This window comes from Hylobates moloch, unplaced genomic scaffold (assembly GCF_009828535.3).
Source record: "Hylobates moloch isolate HMO894 unplaced genomic scaffold, HMol_V3 SCAFFOLD_1, whole genome shotgun sequence".
NCBI lineage: Eukaryota > Metazoa > Chordata > Mammalia > Primates > Hylobatidae > Hylobates > Hylobates moloch.
Genome location: NW_026652276.1, coordinates 97,264,676 through 97,283,091, shown reverse-complemented (window position 1 = coordinate 97,283,091; position 18,416 = coordinate 97,264,676). Strand labels below are relative to the sequence as shown.

Below are 18,416 nucleotides of genomic sequence, written 5' to 3'. Positions count from 1 at the left end.
AAAAAAAAAAAAAAAAAGGAAATTTATGAAGACATCACTATAGCTGCACTAGGAGGTGCAAAAACCTTGCCCTTTTTGCAGAATACCTACTCATCTCATATTGAAAATGTAGCTTTTGAGGCTAGGCGTGGTGGCTCACGCTTGTAATCCCAGCACTTTGGGAGGCCGGGGCGGGCGGATCACGAGGTCAGGAGATCGAGACCACAGTGAAACCCCGTCTCTACTAAAAATACAAAAAAATTAGCTGGGCGTGGTGGCGGGTGCCTGTAGTCCCAGCTACTCGGAGAGGCTGAGGCAGGAGAATGGCGTGAACCTGGGAGGCGGAGCTTGCAGTGAGCCGAGATTGCGCCACTGCACTCCAGCCTGGGCGACAGAGCGAGACTCCGTCTCAAAAAATAAAAGAAAGAAAATCATGGAGGAGAAGGGATACCTGTGTCAACAGGTTTTCAATGCAGACAAAACTGCCCTAATCTGGGGGCGTGGGGGGGAACCACAAAGGACATTTATTAGTGAAGAAGTGAGCCCCAAGATTGAAGGCAGGCAGGGCTAGGTTAACCGTCCTGTTTTTTGCAGGTGCAGCTGTGTTTATGATCAGGAGAGCTCCTACCTATAAAACTGCTGACACCTGAGACTTAATGGGAAACGATAAACACAGCTGCTGATCTTTAGGTTGTACAACGTCTGGACAAGAACCCTTTTTCTGGATTAATTCCATTGATGCCTTGTCCCTGAAGTCACGATGTACCTTGCCAGTAAGGGACACCTTTTTAAAGTTCTTCAATGTTCCAAGCACTCAGAGCCCCATGAGTTAACACCAAGGGTGTCAAAGTTGTCTACTTGCCCCCAGGCTCATTACACACAGTACTCGATGAAAGAATTGTCAGTGCTATGAAAGAGAACCCTGGCTGGGCATGGTGGTGCATGCCTGTAATTCCAGCTACTTGGGAGGCTGAGGCAGGAGAATTGCTTGAACCCGGAAGGTGGAGGTTGTAGTGAGATCACGCCACTGCACTCCAGCCTGGGTGACAGAGCGACACTCCATCTCAAAAAAAAAAAAAAAAAAGCAAAAAGAGAACCCTGATAGAACATCTTGAAGAGTCTGGAAGGATTACATCATTGAAGAGGCCATCGTTGTATAAAAAGCTGTGAAAGCCATCACGGTGAAACAGTACGTTCCTGTTGGAGAAACCTGTGTCCAGATGTGCGTGACTTCATAGGATTTACGACAATCAAGGAAACCATGAAATAGTTCATAGATGGGGCAAAAGTGGGTGGTGAAGAGTTTCAGGGTATAGATCTTGGAGAAATTCAAGGGCTGACAGACACTGCACAGAAGAATTAACATAAGACAGCTTAATGGAGAGAAGTGCTTCCAAACTAGTGCCAGATGTTGAGGAAGAAGACCTAGGAGAAGCTGGGCTGGAAAACAGATTTCCATTAGACAGTCTGGGAGAAGGCTTCTGACTATTCAAGGCTGCTTTTGACTTCTTTTATGACCTGGAGTCGTCTATGATACAAGCACTGAAACTAAAGCAAACAGTGGAAGGGTTCATGCTGCATAGAACTATTTTTAGAGAAATCAAAAGGCAAAAAGTCAGACAAATTATGATGTATTTCCCTAAAGTTACACCATGCTTGCCTCTCCTCCTTTCCTGCCTCCCTTTCCACCTCCTCCACCTGTTCCACCCAAGACAGCAAGACCAACCCCTCTTCATCAGCGACATGAGGACAATGGGATTAAGACCTTTATGATGATCAACTTAATGAATAGTAAATTCATTATTTTAAAGAGGCAGGGTCTTGCTGTGTCATCCAGGCTGGAGTGCAGTGGTGCAATCATAGCTCACCACAGCCTCAACCTTCTGGGCTCAAGTGATCCTCCCACCTCAGCCTCCCAAGCAGCAGGGACTACAGGTGTGAGCCACCATGCCCAGCATCCTTATTATTTTCTTAACATTTTGTTGTTTATTGTAAGAATATAGCTTATAATATGTAGATCATACAAAACGTGTTAATCAACTGTCATGGGTAAGGCTTCCCATGAATAGTAGGCTATTAGTGCTTAAGTTATGAAGGAGTCAAAAGTTTTTTTTTTTTTTTTTTTGAGACGGAGTCTTGCTCCGTCACCCAGGCTGGAGTGCAGTGGCGCGATCTCGGCTCACTGCAAGCTCCGCCTCCTGGGTTCACACCATTCTCCTGCCTCAGCCTCTCCGAGTAGCTGGGACTACAGGCGCCCGCCACCACGCCCGGCTAATTTTTTGTATTTTCAGTAGAGACGGGGTTTCACCATGGTCTCGATCTCCTGACCTCGTGATCCGCCCGCCCCGGCCTCCCAAAGTGCTGGGATTACAAGTGTGAGCCACCGCGCCCGGCCTGAGTCAAAAGTTTTATGTGGATTTTTGACTGCACAGCGGTGGGGGTTCAGTGTCCCTAACCCCCCCACTGTTCAAGGGTTAGCTGTACTGTATGATGAGATGTGCAACATAGTTTTGATATGAGGCAGCAAGGGGTTAGGACATTCTGTGGCATACTGGCCATACAGCGATTTGCATCAGGTCAGATATTCTAAGTCTAGAAAGCCTGTGGGGTAGTTTTTGAGGAGGAGCAGAGAAGAGCAACGCAAAGATGCCCTTGTTCCTCTGCAAAATTTAGGGTCTCTTAGTGAGACACAGCTCAAGGGGGGGACTGTGAGCATTGGGGGAAGGGAGTTCTGTCCAACCAGGCAAAGCAGGGGAGTCATGGCTGTCACAACCATCTTGCCCTCACATTCGAGAACTTACCATCATAGGGACACTGAAGTTATCTTCTCATATGGCCATATAAAGATAGATGTCATGTATTGACTATCCCACAGATGTATGCCTCTTCTGGTTTATGTTGATATGGAGAGAAGCAAGTTCATGTCATTCATACCTTAATTGCCCTCAGTCTCACAGAAAGCGATTATGAGGCCAAGAGCCTGGGAGATACAGCTCCTGGGTTTCCAGCCCTCAGCCCCCAAATCCTTAGGCAGCAGGGATTGGAGTGGGTGGTCTGAGGTCCCTTCTAGCTTCAGAACTGTCATAATCAAATACCAGGAATGGCTCTTTGGTTACTTTTTTAACATAGTTTGCACTTAAACCCTTTTCAGTAGTAAGCATCTTAGAGACAGACTGAAAATCTGATGTTCTTCTTGAAAACACCCTTTTCCGTGTTTGGTGACTGTACCCTTCCCCACTGTGCGAGTACTTCCCTCAGGGCTGCTCTGGTGATGCTACCTGGCGTGTGTTTTTTCTTTTCAGTGCCGAAGACGCAGATGAAATTCAGTGTCCAGACGATGTGCCCCATCGAAGGAGAAGGGAACATTGCACGTTTCTTGTTCTCTCTCTTTGGCCAGAAGCATAATGCTGTCAACGCAACCCTTATAGATAGCTGGGTAGATATTGCAATTTTACAGTTAAAAGAGGGAAGCAGTAAAGAAAAAGCCGCTGTTTTCCGCTCCATGAACTCTGCTCTTGGGAAGAGCCCTTGGCTCGCTGGGAATGAACTCACCGTAGCAGACGTGGTGCTGTGGTCTATACTCCAGCAGACCGGAGGCTGCAGTGTGACAGTGCCAGCCAATGTGCAGAGGTGGATGAGGTCTTGTGAAAACCTGGCTCCTTTTAACACGGCCCTCAAGCTCCTTAAGTGAATTTCCGTAACTGATTTTAAAGGGTTTAGATTTTAAGAATGGTGCTCTTTCATGCCTATTATCAGTAAGGGGACTTGTATTAGAGTCAGAGTCTTTTTATTTAGGCCAGTTGTCAAGTGTCAATAAAAGCATCATGTAATTTGTGGTTTTCATTTTATTTAAAATTCAGCAAAATCATATGCTATCTACCGTGATGACTGCCGACTCCATGGCAGACCCTTTCTGGGATTCAAAAACCAATTCATCAGATCGCTGCCTCTGAGGGATGTAGATTGGCTGGGGAGCTGAGTGCTACAATAAAGGAGGAAGTAGGAGGGAACAGTGCAGGGCAAAGGCAGGAAAGAGATCTGAGCTGCCTGGAGATCATCTGGGGTGTGGAGTACAAAGCTTTGCAAGGGTGTGGTTTTGGAATGATGCTAAATTGAAGGTGGAGAGAACAGATAAAAAGGTTGGAAGTTGCACACTGTACACTGTTAAGAAGTTGAGCTTTTATCTTAGAGGCAGCAGAAGGTTTGGAGCCAAGGAATGAAATGATCAGGCGTCCTTCAGGTAATGAACTTCGGCTGCAGTGTGAAAGGGGTAGGAAGACTGGCAGCTGTCAAAACTGGAACTGTCCAGTGAGTATGTGCAGGCCCGGGCTTAGGCAGTGACGAGGGCAGGGAGCACACATCAATTTCTGCAGTAGAACCTTCTAGAGAAAGACCAGACAGAGGGTCAACAGAGTTGAGAAAATAATTGAGGATGAGGTCCAAGTTTTTAGTTTCAGAGACTGGGCATATGGTAATATTTAGGTAGGAAATTCAGGAAAAGGAGCTTATGGGGCAGGAAGGGAAGGAACGGCAGCTGGGGGCACTCTGACATCTTTAAAGGCTTACTAAATACGACTAAGAATTATACCAACTATACCCTAATAAAGATTAGAAATTTACATTCCAGTTAACTACCTTAAAAGTTAAGTCCACTTTCATCCTACGCCCCCATCCTTTCCGTCATCCCTCACCCCTTTGTCTTGAGAAAGGAGGTTTAGCTGCTTCTTTAATTCTGCAATTTCTTTTTCTTGCTCTATTATCTTCATCTGTAGGGTGAGGTTAACCTGTAAGGAGAAAATATTTTAAACTCCATTAAAATACTTTTTTTTTTTTTGAGACAGTCTCATTCTGTTGCCCAGGCTGGAGTGCAGTGGCACAATCTCGGCTCACTGCAAGCTCCGCCTCCCGAGTTCACGCCATTCTCCTGCCTCAGCCTCCCGAGTAGCTGGGACTACAGGCGCCTGCCACCACGCCTGGCTAATTTTTTTTATTTTTAGTAGAGACGAGGTTTCACCGTGTTAGCCAGGATTGTCTCAATCTCCTGACCTAGTGATCTGTCCGCCTTGGCCTCCCAAAGTGCTGGGATTACAGGCATGAGCCACTGTGCCCAGCCCTTTTTTTTTTTGTTTTGAGACAATCTGGCTGTTGCCCAGGCTGGAGTGCAGTGGCACGATCTTGGCTCACTGCAACCTGTGCCTCCCCAGTTCAAGCTATTCTCGTGCCTCAGCCACCCAAGTAGCTGGGATTACAGGCGCTCTTGTACAAGCCCAGCTAGTTTCTGTATTCTTAGTATAGATGGGGTTTCGCCATGTTGGCCAGACTGGTCTTGAACTCGTTACCTCAAGTGACCCACCCACCTCGACTTCCCAAAGTGCTGGGATTACAGGCGTGAGCAATCCCACCCAGCCAAGGTTTCATTTTATACAAAAAAATTTTGCAAGATAGTAGAAATCCTTACCATAAATGCTAAATAACTATGGTCTCTAACAGCTATCTTAACTGAGCATTAGAAAATCCCCTTCATATGTGAAGATAAATGTTTATACTTGGTTTCAAGAATCACATCTGTGGCTGGGCATGGTGGCTCACACCGGCTAATTTTTGTATTTTTAGTAGAGTTGGGGTTTCACCATGTTGGTCAGGCTGTTCTTGAACTCCTGACCTCATGATCCGCCTGCCTCGGCCTCCCAAAGTGCTGGGATTACAGGTGTGATCCACTGCGCCCAGTGCTTATAACTCTTAGAGTAGACAGGTGGTAGGGAGTCAACCTGCTTACGTGGACAATGAATACAAGCATGCTACTGGTATTCAATCTAGTGCTTGATACAGTCAGGGAACTCTGAGAATGGGTTTAAATATTTTGTTTGCACAAATATGAGTCTAAGCTCAACTATTCACTGAAACAGGGTTCAGTATTTATATTGAGACAGAGTCTCGCTCTTTAGCCGAGGCTGGAGTGCACTGGTGTGATCTCAGCTTACTGCAACCTCCGCCTCCCGGGTTCAAGCGATTCTCCTGCCTCAGCCTCCCAAGGAGGTGGGATTACAGGTGTGCATCACCACGCCCGGCTAATTTTTGTACTTTTAGTAGATGGGGTTTCACCATGTTGGCCAGGCTGGTTTCACACTCCTGACATCAGGCAATCCTCCCACCTCTGCCTTCCAAAATCCCATGCCTGGGATTACAGGCATGAGCCACCCCGTCTGGCCAGGATTCACAATTTAAACAAATTCTATTTTAAGCTTCATATTTTCCTCAGCATTTAAAAAAAAAACATGTACAGAGACCATGTCCAGGGCAGCAGCTGCAGCCAGACCCCACGCCAGGCCACCCCTGCCTCTCCCAGGTGGTCCGCAGTGGCTTTGTACTGCGCAGGGACTGCGGCAGCCCCCCTTGGGCACACTCTTCAGCACTACCCGGGGAGGTGCCAGGATCATGTACAACTTGAAATTCCCAGTAGAGTGCTAAACTCACCAGTGACCAAAACACCCTCGAGGGATCCGCCTACCACTTCTGGGGTCACCAGCCCTGCCAGTGATGAGCCCCCGACAGATACCCTGACAGCCCAGAATAGCAGGCAGGTGGTGAAGAGTCAGAGTTTGACATGGACATTTAAAGGCCCAGCCATTAGAAGGGGCAAACCCTGTGGGCCCCTCCGGCCTTTCCAGGGAGGAGTCACACCCACCAGGCCCCAGGAAGCTTTCCTACTGGCCTTCGCTGTGGGGTTGGCCCCAGCCCTCGGCTCCTCTTTGTGAACACCAGCAGATACCTCCTGTGCCTGCTGAGGCCACAGCTGCTACCCCAAGGGGAGTGAGTTCTGTGAGCACACCCTGCAGCTGAGTGCCAGGAAGTGGATGAGAACAAACAGGCCCCGCCTCCAGAACCATCATCTGGCTCTTCCAGCCCCAGCCTCCGGGGGCACCACCCAACCGCTTCCTTCCCCAAGAGAGGCAATAAAAACCACCTTCACTCCAGGACCAAGAGAAAGAAAAGCACATACATTTCCAGAATTTTGGAAAAGTTCGCTCTGCAGCAGCTGAATAGCAGATGGTCTCTGCGATGAGTTCCTTCTCGTTAAGTGCTGGATATACTTGGCTTGCACTGGACACCTTTTACGGAGGGATTCCGGCAACTGACCAGTTCTTAAACCTGTTAGAACTTCTGCTCGCTCCATTTCTGTTCCAAATGGCTGAAAGAGCTCTAGCAGGATCACGCCCAAGCTGTACATATCTGACTAGAAAAAGAAAAAAAGGGGGAACTCAGTAGTGAAATACAGAGTTAGAAGAACGTTTCCATTTCCGTGTTCCACCCTCCAAACAGGAGAGGGTTTCTAAGAATGAGGATATACGGTCACCCACAAGGAAGGGAACAGAGCAGGATGGCTCATCAGTGACAGGGACTTTCACAACCCCAAAAAGGGGTATCCATGGGCATGCAGAATGGATGGTCAGGTGGAGGGCAGGGATAATCCCCACCCACAGCAGTCATGACCATACAACTGTCTTCAGCACCCCTTAACAATCCAGGTCTGACCCAGGCAGTGACGTGAGCTCACGCCTGTTAGTGTCAGCTTTGGGGGAGCCATGGTGGGTCGCGGGCTCTCCTCCGGTCTCACCTCTGCCTCCACTCATACTTACCAAGTGTCCTTGGTGACATTTAACAAACTGCATAAAATCTGTGATACTACTCCTAAAAACAGATGTTTTAGGAAGGTCTTCACTAGACAAGATTTTAGGGGCAGCCATCATTTTTTCTGAGTTCTTTCCCAATCACTAAAAAGCTCAATGAGCCATCAAAAGGAAGAAAATTTTACTAGCCTGTTGTTTTAAAAAATGGATTTTAGCATTTCTTCAAGGAACAACGGAGATTCAAACTTTACAGCATGTTCATTCTATTTCAAGGGGAGTCAAGGGGCAGGCTTCCCCTTGGTGTTTTTTACCGAAGCTTGAAAAAAACCAATTAGAAGAAAGGCTGAAAATAGGCTTCCATGAATTCTAGCTTCCTGGGGTGAACAGTGATGTTTTCAAGGGAAAGCTCATTTCAAAATAGATTTAGGCCAGGCACAGTGGTTCATGCCTGTAATCCCAGCACTTTGGGAGGCCAAAGGAGGAGAATCGATTGAGGCCAGGAGTTTGAGACCAACCTGGACAAAGCAAGACTCCATCTCTACAAATAATTTTTTTTTAATTAGCTGGGTGTGGTAGCACAACTCTTGAAGTCACGGTTACATGGGAGGCTGAAGTGGGAGGATCACTTGAGCCCAGGAGTTGGAGGCTGCCATGAGCTATGAAGACACCACTGCAATCCAACCTGGGCAACAGAGCAAGACCCTGTCTCAACAACAAATGAACAAACAAAAAAATTGTGACATCTGTGGATTTTGAAATGGTAAAGTAGGCAACACAGATTCTACTGAAAAGTGAGGCTTCTTAGGACAGTTTGAGCCAGTTAATTATCTACAGTACTCAGTTATCTCCAAAAACATCTCTATGACAGAGCTTCTGCATTTCATTGTACTGTTTTTTTTTTTCTTTTTTTGAGACAGAGTTTTGCTCTTGTCGTCCAGGCTGGAGTGCAATGGTGCAACCTCGGCTCACTGCAACCTCTGCCTCCCGGATACAAACGATTCTCATGCCTCAGCCTCCAGAGTAGCTGGGACTACAGGCATGTGCCATCGCACCCAGATAATTTTTGTATTTTTAGTAGAGACCAGGTTTCACCATGTTGACCAGGCTGGTCTTGAACTCCTAACCTCCAGTGATCCACCCACCTCGGCCTCCCAAAGTGCTGGGATTACAGGCGTGAGCCACTGTGCCCAGCCCTGTACTGTGTGTTATTTACGACTGCAGAATAAGTTGAATGAAAGGGCAGAAAGCAACAAATACTACCTTGGCATCATACTCAGATCCTTCCAACTGTTCGGGTGAAGCATACAGACAAGTACCCACTCTGGACGTATGTGTTGGTGTTCCTATCATTTCAAAAGCCACATATTAAACATTGCAGTTAGCACTGTCAACATTAAAGAACATTTACTATGAGCAAGCAGTGTAGCTCCTAAGAAAACAACAGTTGCTTTTTATCTTTATCTTACCTTTCCTATTAATCTTTATGATTCTCTTTAAATACTAACATGTGCAACCATGTCTTTTGCTTATGCAAAGAAAACAAAACAAAACCAAAAACTTACTCTTCCCGTTTCTATTGGTCCAGTCTGTGTTCTTCTGTAGGATGTCTGTGCAGGCCAGACCAAAGTCTCCTATTTTTACTTGCTGATCAGGGCCATGAAGAAAAATATTTCTTGGCTATCAACAAACAAAACAAGTCAACTCCTTGGCTGTCTTAAAACAAATAGTAAAAACTTGTAAATGTTTTTAAGTGTTTGGAACTCAGGAGCAAGCAGCCCCTCAAAAGATAAATATTTGAGGAACAATTCCCAAATTTGCCTGCACGTCAGAATCATCCCGGAGTTTTAAAAATCTCAACATCCGGCTGGGTGCAGTGGCTCATGCCTGTAATCCCAGCACTTTGGGAGGCTGAGGCAGGCAGATCACCTGAGGTCAGGAGTTCAAGACAAACATGACCAACATGGTGAAACACCATCTCTAAAAAATACAAAATTAATCAGGTGTGGTGGCATGTGCCTGTAATCCCTGCTACTAGGGAGGCTGAGGCAGAAGAATGGCTTGAACCCAGGAGCCGAACGCTGCAGTGAACCAAGATTGTGGCACTGCACTCCAGCCTGGGCGACAAGAGCAAAACCCCGTCTCAAAAAAAAAAAACCTCAACATTCAACCCATTCCCCAGGCCAACTACATCAGAACTCCTGGGGATGGACGCAAGCATCAGTATTATTAAAAGTCCCATGGCTATTCTAAATTTGGAGAATATTAATGTAGAGCATGCTTTGTACACAAGTGCTTCCCAACCCTTACTGCACATCATTACCCAAGAAGGTCTTAGAAATGACTGTCCTCGGCCGGGCACGGTGGCTCACGCCTGTAATCTCAGCACTTTAGGAGGCCGAGGCGGGCGAATGGCCAGACGTCAGGAGTTCAAGACCAGCCTGGCCAACATGGTGAAACCCCCGTCTCTACTAAAAATACAAAAATTAGCCAGGTGTGGTGGTGCATGCCTGTAATCCCAGCTACTCGGGAGGCTGAGGCAGAATTGCTTGAACCTGGGAGGCAGAGGCTGCCGTGAAACGAGATCACACCACTGCACTCCAGCCTGAGAAACAGAGTGAGACTCTGTCTCAAAAAAGAGAAAAGAAAAGAAACGACTGTCCTGTCGAGTCCAGAGACGTGATTTTCTATGTGTGAGAAAACATTTTAAATGGCTTTTTCGAGGCATGATAAATCTAAGCACTGGCAGCCAGCCTGAGAATGTAACAAACCGCATGGCTCATCCACCTAGAAGATCACAATAAGGGAACAGGATGTAGAGGAGTCAGCCATAAAAGGGAAGAAAGTTTCATTACTGGGAAATTCAAACTTAAGCGGGGAAGGGGCCAGGGTATAACCTTCTAAGGGGATAATGCAACTTAGGTGATGTCCGGGAAGATCGTAACCCTGTAGTCCTCGACCAATGAGGAACTGAGGTAGGGACTTGCATGCTAGGAGATAAATTACCTGTTTTAACTGCCCTGGGTGTACCTGCCTACCAGACACGCAGCCTTGCAAGACTGCTATTGAAAGTCTCACTTTCACTGTTCTTTGTGCCTCTAAGTTCATTCTTTGGGTTTGGACGGGTGAGCATGTTTCTTATACTATGAAAAAACTTTGATTTTTTTTTTTTTTTTAAGACAGAGCCTCGCTGTGTCGCCAGGCTGGAGTGCAGTGGCGCCATCTCGGCTCACTGTAACCTCCGCCTCTCAGGTTCAAGCAATTCTCCTGCCTCAACCTCCCGAGTAGCTGGGACTACAGGCGCATGCCACCACAGCCAGCTAATTTTTGTATTTTTAGTAGAGACGGGGTTTCACCATGTTGGCCAGTATGGTCTTGATCTCCTGACCTCATGTTCTGCCTGCCCTGGCCTCTCAAAGTGCTGGGATTACAGGCATGAGCCACCGCACCCAGCCAACTTTGATATTTTTTAAAAGCTCCCAGATAACTCATATGTATTAGCCAGGGTTGGGAACTAATAGATCACACTAAATGGCTTTATTTAAGCAAAGAGTACAGACCCAAAACATCTCCCAAACTATTCCTATGCCGGAGAAAAACTGAACCCATAATGGGGAGAGGGAAGATTCTATTATAATAAAAACTAAAAAATAACTTAGGTCAAAAGTTTTCTTACTTTAAAAGTAATAATTTTGACTTCATATTTTAATGTATAAATTCCTCTGTTTTAGCTTTGATCATTGCTTCAGCTACACTTGAACTGGAGAGAAATCAGAAATAAAGGTGTAAGATGATAGATTGGATATGTTTTTATGATGGAGTAGAAAACCCTAAAAACTGCTGACATTTGACATTCTATGATCAAGGAACAAAGTCTGGATGCTTGCTTCCAAACTTTGATGGAATGCCTTCACAGATCCAATTCTTGACAAATTCTAGAACAGTTCTAGAACTGAACTGAAAGAATCATCATAAGGAGACTGAAACTGACCAATTCCATAACAACATTTTCCCCTGAAGTCTTAAGTTTTTCTCATGGGGAATATACCCAGAAAAGGAAGCAGAGACCAGGTGGTTGACAGTGCCAAGTCCCTGGAAGATGGCCCATCTGCAGCACTTCACTGGAAACTCTATGAAGCCATCATGAAAGAAGACTGCACTACAATCGAGGTACTCCTGAGATATCACTCTGTCAACCAGCCCATCACCATTCTGCCCAACTCCACCAGCAACAGATTACTTCTGAGCCAGGTACCCTCTTTTCTTCTCAGTCACTTCTGGAAAAAAGTCAGGCTGCTTAGAAAGGAGCATGATCTAAAGCTGGTGAACCCACTAAGCTCATGGCCCTTAAGAGGCACGACTCCAGCTCACTCCACACACACTGCAGTGCTCCCCAAAGCCCGCACAGCCTCCTCTACTCATGTCACACACAAACCAACATGACAAAACACCAGATCCTGTGTGGCTGGAAGACCATTCATGTCATCTCTCAAACATAGCCACGGTGATGATCTCCGTGTGGTCAAATTAGTTTTTCCCTTTTTTGGCCAGACGCGGTGGCCCATGCCTGTAATCCCAGCAGTTTGGAAGGCCGAGGTGGGTGGATCACCTGAGGTCAGGAGTTCGAGACCAGCCTGGCCAGCATGGCAAAACCCCATCTCTACTAAAAATACAAAAATTAGCCAGGCATGGTGGCAGGAGCCTGTAATCTCAGCTACTCGGACGGCTGAGGCAGGAGAATTGCTTGAACCCAGGAGGCAGAGGTTGCAGTGAGCCAAGATCATACCACTGCACTCTCTAGCCTGGATGACAGAGGCAGACTCCATCTCAAACAAACAAACAAACAAAAAATAGTTTTTCCCTTTTTAATATATACATTTTCATTTTCTAAATTTTTATACAATGATTATTACCTTTACAATTAAATTCAAAAAGGCAGTCACCCTCTCTTGTACCCCACTGTCTTATCTTGCAGCCACGGTGTAAAACCACTACTTACATGTGTGTATTTTAAGAGCTGGCACAAACAGCTCTGCTAATCATAGACAGAACATACGCTGTGTTATATTTGAAAACCCTTAAGATTCAGGTTTTACTGCTGATAATACGACTTTGGCAACGACACAGCACCTACTTGTCCATCACCCTGTGGGTTAATTTAAGGACTAAGTGACTTCATAGCAAGTACCATTAATATCACACCACAGGCTCTTCGGAATAATCAACTTTCAAAAATTTCCAAAGGTTTCGAGTGTTATTTCTGTTGCCTCAGTAAAAGTGAATTTCTGTAAAACACAGATTTTATAGTATGGAATTCCCTGAATTTTGATCATTTAAAACAGGTAGTAGAAAAGGAAACTTTCAATGCACATACCAGAAAAAGAGTGAGCCAATGAGACACTAAATAAATGTATTGCCTTTGAAATGGCAAGCTAACACAAGCAGTATTTTTAACTACACAGGGCCACTTGTAATGTGTTTCGTTTTCCCTCCAAAGCCGACAGAGTCTATCATCCCCATCCATCTGGCTGCCAAGTACCACAAGGCCCAGAGTCTGCTCTGCCTGTTACGGCATGGGGCTGACCCAGAAGTCAGGTAAGTTAACTCCACCGAAAATCATTTCTTTCTTTTCTTTTTTGTTTTGAGGAGGGGTCTCGCTCTGTGACCCAGGCTGGAGTGCAGTGGCACAATCTCGCCTCACTGCAACCTCTACTTCCTAGGTTCAAGAGCTTCTCCAACCTCAGCCTCCCGAGTAGCTGGGATTACAGGTGTGCGCCACCATGCCCGGCTAAAATTTGTATTTTTAGTAGAGACAGGGTTTCGCCATGTTGGCCAGGCTGGTCTTGAACTCCTGGCCTCAAGTGATCCACCTGCCTCGGCCTCCCAAAGTGCTGGGATTACAGCCTTCAGCCACAGCACCCAGCCTCACTGACAATCATTTCGAAGTGAGGATATACCTGATATAGATTTTTTTCAGTTCATACATTTTTTCCACTCATGTTTGGACTTGTTCGTTCTTATGAATGAACCAATGTCTTTACTGAGTAGATGAGATACTCTGAAAAACTGAGAAAAATGCAACATCATAAAGATTTTGCCAAATTAATGCACATTCTGAGGATTAAGTGCTCAATGGTGGTGTTGTGAGGAATGCAGTAAAGTCCTCACCATGGCCTTCATTAAGTTTAACCACCAAAGTTAGGTGTGAAAAGTAAAATATAGGTAGACAATGGATTTTCTTTTTTTTTGTTTGTTTTTGTTTTTGTTTTTTGAGACGGAGTCTCGCCCTGTCCCCCAGGCTGGAGTGCAGTGGCGAGATCTTGGCTCACTGCAACCTCCACCTCCCGGGTTCACGCCATTCTCCTGCCTCAGCCTTCCAAGTAGCTGGGACTACAGGCGCCTGCCACCGTGCCCAGGTAATTTTTTGTATTTTTAGTAGAGACGGGGTTTCACCGTGTTAGCCAGGATGGTCTCGATCTCCTGACCTCGTGATCTGCCCACCTCAGCCTCCCAAAGTGCTGGGATTACAGGCGTGAGCCGCCACACCCAGCCAACAATGGATTTTCTTGTTTATGACTCTCCACTAGAAGGTAAGCCGCATTAAAGAGAAGTTGACCTTGTGCACCACTGTATCTCCACTACCTCAACCAAATCAATGCCTGACACTTAGCAAGTGCCCAGTAATACTATCTTGAGTGAATGAAAGAATTAAGTAGCATAGGCTGGGCGTGGTGGCTCACGCCTGTAATCCCAGCACCATGGGAGACTGAGGTGGGTGGATCATGAGGTCAGGAGTTCGAGACCAGCCTGGTGAAACCCCATCTCTACTAAAAATACAAAAATTAGCCAGGCATGGTGGCAGGCGCCTGTAGTCCCAGCTACTTGGGAGGCTGAGGCAGGAGAATTGCTTGAACCCATGAGGCAGCAGATGCAGTGAGCCGAAATCACGCCACCGCACTCCAGCCTGGGCAACAGAGCGAGACTCCATCTCAAAATAATAATAATAGAACTTCTTGCCCCAAATCCTTACCATGCTCCAGAACCCACCTGACCTGTCTTGCTCCCAGCCTCTCCCTGAGAACCCCACCCCAGCTCTGCAAGTCCTCTCGAAGTCCCTTCCACATCTCAAGCATCACAGACTCACCCCATTCTCCTCAGGGGACCCTTTCCTACCCTGCATACTACATGCACTGTGAGGCTTCTGCACCTCTCTAGAACTCTGCCGGCTTCCAGTATTTACTGAGCTGTTTCACGTCTATCTTCCCTGCTAGACTGTAAGCCCTACAAAGGTAGGGGCCACCTGCTGTTTCACCATATCCATAGCCGAGGGCCTCACGCTAAACAAATATATGTGAACTAAAATCATTTTCTCATTTCAGCAGAGCAGTTAGATTTACGTAATAAACCTTCCTTTTGCTCTGCCAAAACAAAGGAATTTTTGGGAGCGCTTCTGAGATGAGGGCTAAGTTGTAAAATGCTCATTCCACCTGGCTTGGAGCAGGGAATGAACTTCGGAATGACCACAGGTCTTCAGATTCAACCCGTCACTTCTTCTGCTCCCTACACACTCACGCATAAAAATGTCGGGTAGGAGAGCAGAGACAGAGCCTCTAAGAAAGGAGTCCACGGGAGTTCGGGCCTTCATGGCTCACTTCTGTGGCAATAACAGATCACACTCAAGTCCACACAATTTCACAGAAAGCCAGTAACCCAGCCCAGCACTGTGTGAGGTGCTGGGCTGCAGAAATCACTAAGATACAGCCTTGAAGGGACACAGCCGTAGCGGGGGCGGCACAGGTAAAATAGCTGCTCCAAGAAGCTGCGCCTCCTTCACAACATTGTATAAAAGTGAAAAGAATTTTTCAAAAAAAATTTTTATATATATAAAAAATGAAGCTAGGCCCCGTCATGTAGTGATGCATCCCACCACATCCCCCAAAAAACCCTGGGATAGCCTGAGAAACTACCCAGCAATACAGATTTTGAAACACATCCTTAAGGTAATTAAAGGGTCTTACTTTAAATAAATACTGGCTTCTTAAGCATTAACTGTTCACGTAGAGCCATTCCCACTGTGAATTCAGTGTAACGTGTAATCAGTACCCATTCTAGGGACACAACAGGCCTCACCACACTCAACTTAATGCTACTGCACTGGCCGGTCACTTCCACCACGTGGGCAAAACCAGGCAACAGAATGCACAGGATCCTAACAGACATTCAGAATAGCGCCATCGCGTGTCTCCGCATCTTGTGTGCGCATGGAGCTCAAGTTAATGCTCAAGGGGAAATCAGCAACAAAAGTTCACCACTCCACCTGGCCATAGCATATGGTTGCTATCCAGTTCTCTCCATTTTGGCCCAAAATGGTGCCGATGTCAATGCTATTAATGAAGCCAGCATGACACCCCTTCACATGGCCGCAAACATGCTGAATAAGGAGATGATGGAAGTGCTCATTGCCTATGGAGCAAACGTCAACTGTGCTGTCCCTTCCACGGGGAACACGCCCCTGAAGCTTGCAGTGTGCACTGCATCAAGCAAAGCAGGCCGACTCCTCGGGGCGGGGGTCAGCTGCATCCGTCTGCTGCTCACTCATGGAGCCAAAGCCAACGCCCAGGACTACAAAGGCCTAACAGCCATCCACGAGGCATGCTTTGGAGGCAGAGAGGCAATCATCAATCTCCTGCTTGAATTTGAAGCAAATGTTAACATTTTAACAAGAAACGGGGAATCTCCAATTTATATGTACCTTCAGCGCAGTTTCAATTTAAGAGATACGGCACTTCTGGCCAGGCTACTTTATCACACTTATCCTCTGAGAATGACCAATAACCAAGGAATTCTACCTGCAGGAATCATGCTACCAGAATTCCGCCTCTTAAGGGACACCCTAATAAAGCAATCGCGAAAACCTTTATCCCTACAGGATATCTGCAAAAGAAACATCAGGAATATTTATGGTGAGAAATACAAATGGCACTTGAAGCAATTCCTCCCAGTGACGATATGGAATTCTGTCTACTGCTGTTATGACTTGGTATATACCTCTTGAAATAAGACCTCCCAGTTTCACAGCAGCAAGGACTTTCAGCCACTCAAACTGCATTTTCTGGCTAGACATGTCCCAGAAAATGCTTCACCTATCACCTATGACATCCCAAATGTACAAACTACTGGTTCTTGAACATGTTCCAAAAAATAAAGTGATTTGCCTATTAACATTTTTGTTCCTAGGTTTTTTTTTCATGCCCTTTCCATGATTTAACTTTGAGCTGAAAAGTAAGCAAATTAATTTAAATCTCTTCAGCCAAAGACACAAATATATTTTCTCTGTTTCTTGATAGCCTTTTGTGGATAAAAATCAAATAGTCATTACAGACTTTTTTAAAACAGCAAAAAAACAAAAAAAAACTCCCATTTTGTTAAACTTTAAGATGAATGATTATAGAAAGAGAGTTTACCTCTAAGTCTGCAATAATAAATGAGCATTTCTGTCAGCACTAAATACATTTAGCACCACTGATTATATCAGTACTCAGAGCACCTGAAAAAAAGTACTCATACTCCACAGAGGATTTTCAAATGCCCCAAAATTACTACTTTAAAATTCAACTTATAACCAAGTGCAGTGGCTCACACCTGTAACCCCAGCACTTTGGAAGGTCAAGATGGGAGGATCATTTGAGCCCAGGAGTTCAAGATCAACCTGGGCAACATAGCGAAACTCCATCTCTACAAAAAAAAGTTTAAAAATTAGCTGGGCATGGTAGCACATGCCTGTAGTCTCAGCTACTAGGGAGGCTGAGGTGGGAGGATTGCTTGAGCCTGGGAGTTGGAGGCTGCAGTGAGCTGTAATCGTGCCACTGCAATCCAGCGTGGGTGACAGAGTGAGACGCTGTCTCAAAAAAAAAAAAAATTCAACCTAATGTTTCCATACTCTGGATCTATCGAACAATGACTTATCTGACAGTAATTATAACCTCCTAAGCAAATGAACTAGGACATGTAATCTTATTGAGTTTAATGAACCAACATCAAGTTGCCCCTGATACAAAGCTCCCACTGCTTTCAGTGATTTCATTGCCCCCACTTACCTTCAGATCTCGGTGCACAATTCCCATGTTATGTATGTAAAACACACCTTCTACCAATTCTTGAAAAATTTTTGTTGCAACATTGGCCATAACATAAGGACCTTGAAGTAAAAAAAATAGTTTCATTTCTCTAATTTTTTTGCTCATTACATTGGCATCTAAATATTAATGTCGTTCTAAATACATTAACATCTGACACTTAAGAACAATCAGATTTTCAACAAAGTCAATGCTGCAGAATGGTCTAAAACCTAGAAATAAGCAGGAAGTGTTCCTCAGCTAGCAAAGAAACCATCACAAACCAGCACCCAACAGTTGATGGACTTTGTCAACCAGAAAGAAAGTACCTCTAACTTCAATCAGAGCCCTCCCCTGTATCAATGACTTTTTAAATAATTCTCGGGTATCAGGCAACTAGATTCGATAAAGTTTAAGTTCCCTCGAACCCTTGACATTCTGGGATTTAATGCTAATAAATCTGGTATCCTAGCCCACAGTGGATTAAAGATATTATTACAAATAATGGAATAAGAAAAAAGGTACAATATGTTAGCTCCAGGAGTATGATTCAATCATCTGGAATGCCTCACTTTCCAAAAATGACACAGCATATGGCCCAAAAAATGTAAGTAAATTAATTCATCTATTAATATGATGACATACATTTAGAGGATGGAAAGGTTTTATAGGACTAACACAAAAATTGATAAAGAAA

At 45.4% G+C, this 18,416-nt stretch overlaps 3 protein-coding genes across 15 annotated transcripts in view; 2 read left to right on the top strand and 1 right to left on the bottom strand.

The window, feature by feature from the left end:
- AIMP2 (aminoacyl tRNA synthetase complex interacting multifunctional protein 2) overlaps positions 1–3,809 on the top strand; it is a 16,449-nt gene extending 12,640 nt beyond the window's left edge. For all 7 annotated transcript variants that reach the window (XM_032755882.2, XM_032755881.2, XM_058442789.1 and 4 more), the window contains exon 4: positions 3,282–3,809. In XM_032755882.2, the coding sequence (XP_032611773.1) occupies positions 3,282–3,670 (389 nt within the window). In that variant the 3' untranslated portion in view covers positions 3,671–3,809. The remainder of the gene's footprint in view (positions 1–3,281) is intronic.
- Positions 1–16,826, top strand: part of ANKRD61 (ankyrin repeat domain 61) — a 19,962-nt gene extending 3,136 nt beyond the window's left edge. The window contains exons 2-4 of the mRNA XM_032755870.2: positions 11,336–11,855; positions 13,102–13,199; positions 15,717–16,826. Of these exons, the coding sequence (XP_032611761.1) occupies positions 11,640–11,855; positions 13,102–13,199; positions 15,717–16,659 (1,257 nt within the window). The 5' untranslated portion in view covers positions 11,336–11,639 and the 3' untranslated portion in view covers positions 16,660–16,826. The remainder of the gene's footprint in view (positions 1–11,335; positions 11,856–13,101; positions 13,200–15,716) is intronic.
- EIF2AK1 (eukaryotic translation initiation factor 2 alpha kinase 1) overlaps positions 4,105–18,416 on the bottom strand; it is a 37,321-nt gene continuing 23,009 nt past the window's right edge. For 2 of the 7 annotated variants that reach the window (XM_032755854.2, XM_058442671.1), the window contains exons 11-16: positions 17,702–17,802; positions 9,170–9,284; positions 8,868–8,950; positions 6,980–7,213; positions 4,671–4,763; positions 4,105–4,361 (exon numbers count right to left, since the gene is read on the bottom strand). In XM_032755854.2, the coding sequence (XP_032611745.1) occupies positions 4,269–4,361; positions 4,671–4,763; positions 6,980–7,213; positions 8,868–8,950; positions 9,170–9,284; positions 17,702–17,802 (719 nt within the window). In that variant the 3' untranslated portion in view covers positions 4,105–4,268. Of the gene's footprint in view, positions 4,764–6,979; positions 7,214–8,867; positions 8,951–9,169; positions 9,285–17,701; positions 17,803–18,416 lie in introns of all 7 variants that reach the window. The other 5 variants (XM_032755855.2, XM_058442700.1, XM_032755856.2 and 2 more) reach the window with 4 other exon arrangements.